The sequence below is a fragment of the Thermobia domestica genome, chromosome 12, assembly GCF_964235325.1.
Source record: "Thermobia domestica chromosome 12, izTheDome1.hap1.1, whole genome shotgun sequence".
Classification (NCBI taxonomy): Eukaryota; Metazoa; Arthropoda; class Insecta; order Zygentoma; family Lepismatidae; genus Thermobia; species Thermobia domestica.
In genome coordinates, this window is record NC_137465.1 from 206951363 (window position 1) to 206963424 (window position 12062).

The 12062-nt window shown below is 34.5% G+C and overlaps 1 protein-coding gene across 10 annotated transcripts in view; it reads right to left on the minus strand.

The window, feature by feature from the left end:
• Positions 1–385: 385 nt before the first annotated feature.
• Positions 386–12062, minus strand: part of Unc-115a (actin binding LIM protein Uncoordinated 115a) — a 292228-nt gene continuing 280551 nt past the window's right edge. For 7 of the 10 annotated variants that reach the window (XM_081734657.1, XM_081734656.1, XM_081734653.1 and 4 more), the window contains 2 exons: positions 11031–11219; positions 386–6551 (listed from right to left, as the gene is read on the minus strand). In XM_081734657.1, the coding sequence (XP_081590783.1) occupies positions 6438–6551; positions 11031–11219 (303 nt within the window). In that variant the 3' untranslated portion in view covers positions 386–6437. Of the gene's footprint in view, positions 6552–11030; positions 11220–12062 lie in introns of those variants that run through there. The other 3 variants (XR_014127844.1, XM_081734659.1, XM_081734658.1) reach the window with 1 other exon arrangement.

Consider the following 12062-nt stretch of genomic DNA (forward strand, 5'->3'; position numbering starts at 1 on the left):
GTAAAAATGAGCTTTTCCCGTTTCGCCAACGCGACACCTGAACTTCGGAAGATACCAAAAAGAGACCTTTCGTCGGTGTTTCCACCAATCACAGGAGCAGTAGAAGCAACTCTGTGTGTTCCGAAGGTGCTAATTTTGAAGGCGATTAAATAAATGTGTACTTATATTGTGATAATAAAGAGTTACAACAGAATTCCGGGAACTTTTTGAGTGCTCCTCGTATCTCATCGACTAGTGTTTAGAGAACTTCTCATCTAAAAAGCGCCACAGTTTCTTTATTTAAGGAGACAGGACGAGAAGGTAAAGTAATATGTATTTTATTTTATTTATTTTAATTAACATACAATGAAAGGATAAAAGTGATACGGAAATGAAAGTCAATCCATATGAAGAACAAAGCCTTGTTTTATTATACTTGCATTACTACAGTAAAAGGCGACCCATATTCATCGCTTATGGATAAATAATAATACACATAAAAATGTGATGCACACAATTAAAAATGACTTGACTGCTTTCTGTTTAAAAAATAAAAATAAAAAATAACCATAGTTATGCTTATTTCTTATTGAACGACCAGGATTTCTTTTACTGTTTTTCTTTTAAAAAAAAAAATCTTTCGGGAGGGTGCAGAGCTGTCAATACAGGGCGAGTATCTACACATACACAATTAAAGCTCTATACCTACCACGCACACAAACATACGCAAATGCATACCTAAGCTTCTTTTATTGTACACTTAAAATAATAGTTACAAGAGATTAGCTTTACGAAGGATTTCTTCTTTCTAATACAATTAGCACCAGTCAAACTGAAAATAAATAAATAAATGTAGCTGCAATAAAAAGTATGCCGCCTGTGGAAACACTTTTTGTAAATTAAAAAAAAAAAAAAAAAATTAATCACAACCGACAAAGATAGCACCTGTTTGCCACATTCAGTGCCGTGCCGTAGAAAATCAGCGCCCATGTACATATGAGTGACGTCGACAGATCAGCCACGAAGCGCCACACCGTAAGAAAATTTTCAAAAATAAATCCTGTTTTTTCTTGATTTTGAGCACTTTTTATTACTTTTTTCCTTTCATTTTATATACACAGACATGTATTTTCCTAACATGAGTAACATTTTCCTTTCTTTTTTCCTTCTTTTCTTTTCTACAACCAAATTTGCGCCCCCTTACTTCAACGCCGTCGGCCCGCTCGCTTCCCCGGCACGGCACTGGCCACATTTACTTTGAATCAATAATATTGGTAATAAAATGGGAACATTTTTCTTTTAATAATTAATTGAGATGACAAAACTGGAGAATTAGGAACAATTATAGCAAATAAAATCCTATATTGTTCATATTGTATTCAACCTGGTGCTTAGGAAAAATCTACGTAGTAAGTTACTAACACGCACTTTCAAAACAAAATAATTTCGGAATCATACCAACAAACACCTTTGCATTTAAATTTATAATTAACAAGCCTGGTGTTAACTCTACTTCCAATATTTATTTAGATGCTGTTTCTGTACTTTTTGGTCCACATTTAGGCTGATTGGTTGGGCAAGTCCACAATCACTCGCAGCAGTTACAAAAGAAACGAAGTAATAAATATATGACAGCCAAATTATTTCTCAAACCAATTAAGAAAGTAACACACACACTTACTAACATTTAAACCTAATTGTAGCTGTATTTACAGCAACGCACCCAGCACACCTTTAACTTAATATTCATCCATCACAGAAATTGCTTTTAATTTACACATGATTTTCAAAGTATCTCTCTAATTAAGCCTGCAAATGAAAACATTGTGCATTATTACAACAGAAAGAGGGGGGAAAATGTGAAAGAAAATGGATCAATTTGCCGACATTAAATTTCTTTCACAAATTAGAAGCTAGATTGACTTGATACAGCTACTCTCCTGAGACGCAAAATAAAAATTAAAAACCTCAGCATGCAACTTACAGCCTTATAGTAAGCTACATCGAGCAAACTACTTTTCAAGTTTTATTTAACTGTACATAAAAGTAACACATTGTGTATATGTAAATGTATGTAATATATATATGTGTGTGTGTATGTGTGTGTGAGAGATATTTTATGTATATTAAAAGAGTGTATGTATGTTTTCTATACGTCTAGCGATTAAAAAACAAATACACACACTGTTTTGTATGTTTCTTTTATACATGCTGTACTTTCCTATACAATACCATGTAACAGTTCTATAAACAATAAAACTCAAGACATATACAAGAAATCACGAGTTAAGCCAGAAATCAGGTTGAACAAAAAATATATATATTATAATAATTATTATTATTTAGATCTCAAGTAAAATCAACAAAGAAAAAATGCATAATTGGTAACTTATGATACCATTAATAGTAATTGATAGTGTAATTAATAGATCCTTGGTTTCTTTTTTAAATAGTCAATAACTTCACTGGTAGAAATAATTTCAGAAATTAATTTAGGATTTTTCTTGACATATAGCGTACATTTATGAATTTAATACGTATTAAATGCATATAATTGTGTTGACTTTATTACAACAATATGAAATGGGCAGTCATATTTTTCTTGCGTTTATTGCCTTAGTTTTTTTAAGACATAGGAACTACTGAGACCTAACACGAAATTCGCTGTTACTAAAAAATAATTTAAAAAAAAAACGCTTTATAATCATTTCAAAGGAGATCACGTATTCATATAAAACTAGTGAACAAAAATTTTTTTTATCACGTTTCCTTATTTCCACATATTCAAGAAGTGGGAGTATATTTACCTTTCGCATACATACATACAAAATATGAATTTGATCGTACTGTAACTACAATGAAAGTGTATTTGAAAATCTTCTCCTAAAGAACAGGTTCAATTCTTGAAATTTTACGTCCTACAGTTATTCCGTGTAGGCTAAAGGAGACTGTGATGTGAAATGAATGAAATGGTGGAATGAAGAAAGTGGGAGAACCCCGAAAAAACCCACAAATACGGCATTTGTCCACCACGATCCTAACTTAGCTTGAGCGGGAATCGAATCAGGAACCCCACGCATCAGAGGCAAACGCTCTACCACTGAGCCGCCGCGGCCCATAACTGTTGAACGCATTGTGCAATTAGAACACTGTCTTCATTCTATAATTTACAAGAAATTGTACTGAAATCAGTCTGTTTAATTGAAAGATGTTAAACGTGACCATTAAATTGAATACACCAAAACTATTGGGGTGTAGACAATTCGATTTCAACCATTGAAATCATCCAATGTTGGTTTGTGAAATTATTCTCGGATGGTCATCATTGTAATTCTTTTTTTTTTTTTTTTTTTAATTTTGAAGATTAATTTCCGTACCGTTCTGAATATTCTTTTGATCTACAATGATTCTAAAACTAGTGACTCCCATCGAGAATGCCGTAATTAATGTTATTCGTTACGTCCCTGTTTTTATTTATGCGCAATTACTTAAGAGCATTGTAACAGAACATAAAACAAATACAACGGATTTTTCAGTTGCACTCTGCTATTATGTTCGTACTATTTTCTAGTATCTGCCTGATATTTTTAGAACTATTGCAGAAGTTGGAATACGATTAAATTCAGACAGGACAGAATCTGAACACCTTACAAAATTTAAATTAAATTTTTGAGTTTTACGTCCCACGGGTATGCCAACTAGGATTAGACTGTGATGAGAAATGAATGAAGAAAGTGGAAGAATCCCGAGCACGGCGTCTGTCTCCTGAACACCTTACAGTTACTCCAACTAGTTTACCATGTTCATTTACTGAATTGGTTCAGGTATTTTTGTTTTATTATTATTATTTAAATATAGAACAACGGTACCATTTCTAAGACGTGTTAAGCTTATTTTTCCATATTTTAACGCTTTACTTAAAATCCAAAACAAATAAAGAGCCTTGAGGAAAACCTTGATGATTTTTAGCTGTTGTCAGTTCCCTTAGAACTTGCTCATTTCTCTTCGTTATAAAAGCCGATGTGATCAAAACATTTACGTTTTATTTACATATCAGAAAGTACAAACTTATTCGCCACTTGGTTATTTTACATATCTATCTATCTATTAGTGCAATTAAACAGTTATTATGAAATCTATACGATCTTATCACTCACGCTCAGATGCACATCCATACAAAGTATACACCTGAAATTTCGGTATAATAATATACATACGAGATAGCGTGGGTTACTCGTAATGTTAATTGGTGTTTTTAATTCGAAGTCAGTCGTGCATAAAAAAATATTTAAAACTGGATTAAGATCATTTACATCTTTTCGCTGATTATTCGCAGTTCCTCCACTCTCATCTAGTTCTTTCTATTATCTTCATTTTTACACATTCTAGGATTCACTTAGAAGTACAATTTTAGTAATTATCATTACAGTGTAGCTGATGCTTGCAGCTTTACGTAAAGAAAGAAATTGAAAAAAAAAAAATACATAAAGAGTGTTAACGTGTAATTCTATGCATGTCTATATATCGCGTAAAGTAGTACATATTATATATCTTCTAGGGTGTAAAATTACCTTTAGTATCTCGTCTTCTAGGCCATTTAATGAGAATTTGTCTCCTAATGTTTGTGCATTACGGAAGTACGCGTGGAAAACGAGAGTAATGCCACGCATGACCCATTTAGGTTGTCAGCTAACCTAGTAAACGAAACCTCTTTCTCGTACGTATCTCTTGCAACGTGAATGAATTACTTGGTGTCCTGCCAACTGAGGGTTTCGTATATTTGGAAAGAGAGTAGCATTCACTTCCTTCCATTTTTGTGCGTATTTCAGCTTATTTAAAAACAACAAAGTGTGTGAAAATTGTCAAACTTATGCGTCGGTAACTCTCAAGGCAAGAAGTCAAGCTGATTGTGTTTCACAAAATGATTGAAATCGAAGCCGTGGTGACAATTAGTCCACGAACCATTTTCAACGTTTATACGCAATTTGAACTAATTTATAAGGAATTCTCTAAGAAGATAAAATTATTGAAACCAGTTCAACGTTCTGATTCCCAAATTATCAAGAAGTTGCAATTTCGTGCAACCATATCTGCTGATGTTTCGAACACAAAGGAAGGGAGAGGTTACAAATGATTTCACATTTTAAAACTTAAAATTCGTTTTATATTACAACGAATGTTTCTTCCATTGTCATAACACTTTCCTTTTCTTTTACAAGAAAGAAGTCACTGTACCAACACTGTCAAAAAATTACATAGTACTATAAAAACTCATGGGTATATTCTTTTTACAATTCTGCCCTAATATCCTTCATTCACTTTTTTTTAGTTTTGAAAATTTACTCGGACAACAAACACGCATGCAAGAAAAATCCTGCGTTAATTCCTGGAAATAAAATGTACATAGTTACACAATCAAAACCAGAAGCGTTACGAAAGAACACTTTTATCTGTTCATATAGTAAATATATATTTTACAAGACTAACTTTATATTTATAGCCCTCTATGTACAACATATCCTTACTTGTTGAAAAAAAAAAAAAAAAACCCTGAAATAAAATAATTGTCCCGCAATACAGACACAGTCAAACAAAGTCACTTTCTAGTGAACAACAGAGCACAAATAACTGAGTTATGTAGTATAAATGTACAATAGGGAGAAATAAAACACATTACATGGTTAAAATGGTATTTAAGAAAAACTAATCCCATAAAGGTAATATATATTATTTATATTTATATATTTGAAAGTGAATATAGAATCGTAAAGTATAGGGCTTGGCTTACTAATATAGGTAGAAAATAACTTTATTTTATTAACATGACAAATGGGGATATTTATAATAAGGATAAAAAATCATGTTTTTAAATAGCTAATTATAAGAGAGGAGGAGGGGAAGCTGCTAGCATCAGGGCTATATCACGAATTCTCCCTGCAGTCTTGTTTCACTTAGGAATTGGAGAATATAATTCCACTCAAAAGTTTCAGTACTCGAAATCTCTTCCATGAAAACAAAACACATTAAAATCAGAGGAAGTTTCCAATACAAGCCTCATACAATCCTCACAGACATTTCAACTGGGATTAAAAAACAAGGCAGCGTTTTATATAGATGTATATATACCATGTTTACAGATCTAAAAAGCATTAAATTTAAAATTCTAGCATTATACAATTATGAATATGAAAACAATCTACAACTGGCTTCCGAAATAAGGAAAAGCAAATATTAACCAAAAAAGCCAAAAGCTGTTTCATTTTTCTTGTAGTTACATAAAAAGTTCTTTCCTTAATCTCTTATGATCACTTCTTCAGAAACAGTTCAAAAAGAGTCAGATGCTTTCCACTTGTTCCATAGGGGCATTCTCAAATAATGTCCATGAATGTCCCGAACAGGTATTCATGTATGGCGTGGTTAAAAGTTGCTTGACGACACGATCTCACAAGAAAATCTGTTTAAAAGAGCCTTGCGCGCCGTTTCAAATCATTTCTTCTCCATTGAGGCATTCTGTAAAATTCTACTCGACTCACGTGGAACACTGCTTCAAATTCTGCATCTGACAAATGCCGCTGGAATACAAACAACAGTAAGTGATATTTATCTATATGGTAAAATATAGCACATCTCAACAGTACATATCTACAATAAAATTCAATATAACAACTGGTTCAATAGCTTCATCATTATTTAGTAGTTCGGTTCCCGTATAGTGGAGAAAAATTCGTCCTTCACTGCCTTTTTATGACTTCATTATACGTACGAACTGTATTTACTTCACTCCACAGGTTTGTTAAATCCAAACCCGAACTCTCGATTATCAGTAACTTGGGAACCGAAAGCCTGCACATGAGCCACATACTAAACTTGGTCAAGATCGGATGAAGTTCTTCTACAGCATACGATATATATAATCCTTTCAGTAATTCTGATGGCCTATAACTTAGGAACTAAAGACTCAATATTTAATATACTTACGAAGCCCCCTCCCCCCCAATTCTGGTGAACATCTGTTGAGTTTCATTGATCATGCACCATATATACACATCCCCTCCCTTTCTTTAGAAGAAACAAATGAAAGATAAGCAGTTGATACGTGAAAAGAACAATAATAATTAAAATAAAATGCTAGGTTTGTGTGTTTGTGGTCAAGAGAAGTTTCTGTGTATGTGGCCAATCTTTTCGACAGTGAATTCTCGGGAACCATAGGCTCTAAAAAGATGCCGTTTTCACTGATCGATTGAAAACTTTGTGTACATTGTTCAGTTCTAATTGAATATTTAGAAAACATGGCAGTTATTTATTTGTTACATTTTTATGGTACACTAGAAGCGTTGAAATTTTTAAAAAAGTAAAGCATCATATCCTACGAGTTATACATTCCAACGCCACACATTTGTATACGGGGTTAGTATATCTCTCCGGCGTTTGTTCCATGGCCAAATGATGAAAAACAAAGGATAACCATTTCTCCAGTCTAACGTAAGATGAATCTTTATTCTTTAGAGTGTTTTGCCCCATGAACACCATATATTACTGACATTATAATTAACTGAAGACTCGTTGTAGAAATCTTGAAATTGTTTCATTTTATTTTTTTTAATAAGTTTATGCCTTAATTAGATTTTCATACTTCGTTATATGCTAGCTTGTATTTCTAAGCAATAGTATTTTCTATTTTGTAATGCTTGGGCACAATTTACTATCTTTTGTCTCTACTGTTACAGTAACTATTGTTTTTGTCACTTACATTGTTTTCAACAGGGAGTCTTCGATTGTGTGTGTAATGTATTTGCTTATTACATACTGTATGCAAGAGAAAAAATACTGATCATACATGAATTAGAAACTCCAACCGGAAGTAGGCTCAAATCTTGCAAACGGTGTGAGATATTGTAAAAATAATCGAAAAAATCCCCTTTATGATACCTCTTGCTGATTTTCATCAAGACGTCTTTCACTTGTGTCTGTAAAGGGACATGTATAGATGTTGTGAGGAATGACAAGGAGATTCATGCTCATGTGTGAATGATGAGCTGTGTAGAGAGCGCATCTTCAGCTAGTAATAAATTAAAATGCCAAAGTAGATGCTTCACCAAACAGCTCGGAACGACGATATAACTCTCGAAATTTGATTTTTTATTACTTACAGTTTTCTAAGATGAAAAAAAGTTTGTTCTTAAGTCCGATTAAAATTACTTGCTGGACAAAACAATTCGTTTAGTGTATAAATTAATAACGTGTAATAGTTTAGCCAACTATCCACTTGGTTTCATCAGACACTCTGATGACGTCAAGTGGATAGCTGGCGAAATTGTTACACTTATTAATTTTTACACTAAACGTATTGTTCTGCCCAGCAAGTAGTTTTAATCGGATTGAAGTCTACTAAAGTAAAACTTGTACAATGGAAAATATTACAGTTGTTCTTAAGATTTAACCCTAAAAGTATTCTTTCTAAATAAATGTCACACCCTGCTTTATACAAACACATCTTACTTCCTTCTAATATTACATATACAGGGTTTGTCCGGAAAGTAATAGGACTGAGTCGATTAAAAAAAAAAAAAAAATATTGAGCCAATCGTTACAATTCTTTAAAAACTTTCAAAATAGGTTCCTTCTGCATCGATGCAGCTCTGCCAGCGCGATTTCCAAGCATTGAAGGCGTCACGGAAGTCATTTTCCGGAATAGCCTTGAGAGCCGCGGTGCAAGCTGCTTGGATCCCCTCTGTCGTCTCAAAATGCTTGCCTTTCATCGGGCGTTTCAGGCGAGGAAACAAAAAGAAGTCCGGGGGGCCACATCTGGGCTGTAGGGCGACTGCGGAAGCGTTGGGATGCCGGCCTTGGTCAGGTAGCTGTTCACAAGGAAGGCGGTGTGAGCCGGGGCGTTGTCGTGGTGCAGCTTCCAGTCGGCTCCGATGTCTGGTCGGACCCGATTGACCCTTCGTTTGAGTCTCTTGAGCACTTCCACGTAAAACTTGGCGTTGACGGTTTGTCCAGGAGGAACAAATTCATGGTGGACGATGCCTTTGATGTCAAAAAAGACAATGAGCATCGTTTTCACTTTGGATTTGCTCATTCTTCCCTTTTTTGGGCGAGGAGACGCCGCCGTGTGCCACTCGGAAGATTGCCTCTTTGTCTCGGGATCATACTCAAAGATCCATGATTCGTCACCTGTGATTACGTTATTCAAAAATTGGGGGTCACTTTCACACATGTTCAAATTTTCTTGGCACAATTCCACTCGCTGCAATTTCTGGTCGTCAGTGAGCACTTTTGGGACAATCTTCGCGCACACCTTGCGCATGTTCAAATGCTCCGTCACAATTTCATGAACCACAGTTTTTTGGTAAATTTAACATCTGGGCAATTAAACGAATACTTAGTCGACGGTCTGAGTTCAAAACTTCGCGCACACGAGTCACATTGTCGGTGTTTGTCGAAGTCGAAGGTCTTCCAGCACGGTCTTCATCGGCGACCTCTTTCCGGCCCTCCGAAAAGGCCTTGTGCCACCGAAACACACCATTTCTTGCTAAAGCATCATCTGGGTAAGCCTGCTTGATCATATCAAATGTCTCTGTCGCAGATTTACCGAGTTTAACACAGAATTTAATCGCGTACCTCTGCTCTAACGAACGCTGCATTTTCGGCTTGCACCACTCACAGAAACACGTCGCGCGAAAAAGCCTGTCCTGACTCTCCGTGTGCTCGGAGACAACTGACCAGCCGCTCGTTCGTTAGCTAGGAACGCCCTCTACCGGATCCAGTCGGTGTGCGCACGCTCCGAAGTACAGTCATGGCGGAATAAAATCAGTCCTATTACTTCCCGGACAAACCCTGTATCATTTTTTGAAAATAATAGTAAAGCTATTACGTTTACGGCCCCGCCTGTCACGCGGGAGACCGGGCTTCGATTCCAAGCCTGGGGAATCATAATATCTATATATAATAAAACTGAAATTGATTTTGGTCCCGGGTTCGATCCCCGCCCCCGTCAAGTGAACTTTGTGGTGGACAAACACCGTGCTCGTGGGTTTTCTCGGGGTTCTCCCGTTTTCTCCCACTTTCTTCATTCCATCATTTCATTCATTACTCATCCTCACCGTCTCCTTTAGCCTAACCGGCATAACCGTGGGACGTAAAACTCAAAGATTTCATTTCATGTTTGAAATTGATTTTGAATAATGTGATAGGTAAAAGTGTATTAGTGTACGACAACAACGGAACAGGTAGTATAGTGGGATTATAGTTATAGTGTATTGCATTGTTTATATTGCGTATTACGAGGAAAATTGCCTGTCACAAGGAGAATTGCGTTACATAGAGAATTGCTTGTTGCAAGGAGACCTTACCCAAATGGTCTATGACGTTTCATTCAGATGAAACAGACTATAATAAAACTGAATAAAATAATAATAATAACACATAATGTAATTGATTAATATTTACAATCAAAGAAACAATTACTTATGAAAAATGCATAAATATACTTCTAAAAAAAAAAAAAAAAAAAAAAAAAACTACAAAATATGTGAATTGTTAATAGGTAATTTAACTTGTTATACAATACCATATATTAGTTACACTTCTTTTTAAGTTTATACATAATGTTCTAACGACCGCTATTCAGAAACTTCATATTAAAGCTCTGAACGGAAAGAGTCGAAACTGCTAAGTAAACGGTGAGGGCTGGATGTAAATGAGAATGTAAATGTAATGATTTGGTAAGATTTTCTAAGGTTTATATAGTTATTTCTTACACTTTCATTATCTATTTATTTCTTTTATTTACGGAACCGAAAAATAGGATTGTTTATAAAAATGGTTTAATTTCACCTTTGCCAAGACCTTTCGTATTCAATAATGCATGTTTTCACTTTCACCATATTATTTAAAAAAAAAAAATGTTTAAAAAAAAAATTTTACTCTCACTTGTTATTGTCTGTTTTATTCCTGTCCAAAGGATTAAGTAAGTACTTGAATTTTTATATTTTAAAACAAGGAATATCTTAACAGTTAGAGATGTTAAAAACTGTTTGTAATCTTACCTCAAGGTTACAGCGGTCGACATCGGCTGGCAGACGGTAGTTGGTTGTGACCAGCAAGTGATAAGGATAAATTTTGGGTGGTTCTGAAGACATATGGGACATATTTGGAAGGGAACGACGTAGATGAGGACTGTATGAGGCGTAACGCAAACCGCCAGCAAATGTTGTAGAGCTACGCAGATCAGCATGCTGTCAAAGAGAAAAATTATATAAGAACATAACTTAAGAAAACATATACACCTTATGATACAGTATGTCCATGTAATAAGGAAACAAGTGTTGAGAAATGTTAACAAAATTTCTCTCACATTCAAAGTGTTTAAAGATTAAAATTAATAGAAATATTAAATTTGAAAAAAAAAAAAAAAAAACTGTAAAAGACAACTGTTTCCACATATTAAATTATTACTTATATTGGAGCTCATGCACTCAATGTTTATCACAATTATCAGGCATGCATATTTTCTTTGGTATCAACTAACTAACTTCAGCACCCAATGTTCCTTTTATACTTTTTTTTTTTTTTTTTTTTTTTTAACTACCAATCTACAAAGCTTATTATGGATCCAATATAGTATGGTGTTGCAAAATATACATGCATTGTGCCACCAAAGCGGTTTACACATCAATGGAAGCACCAAAAGAGGAAAACATGCAATAAAACATTTATTTATAAACAATTTCTATTATTATTCAGTCCTCTTCCCCGCACCTCTGAGTGCATGAGACCAATTTCGTTCCTGAACTTCAATTATTGTCTTGTGTTTTAATATTAAAGGGTGTTTCATTATGGGTTTCAGAGGTCTACCATCATACAAAAAGATACAATATATACTTTTACGTATAGAGCATCTTACCACCAAGTCTATCAGTCTTTGCAGTGCATAATTACAGACGTGTAGCAAAAAGCGAACAGGCGTGAATTAATAAGTAATGATGTTAGATAAATTAATTAGAGCTAAAATCTCTACCGTAGAATGCAGTTTATAATAATACAGGGTGTGTCTCAAGTTTTCCTCCGATTCCTCCGAT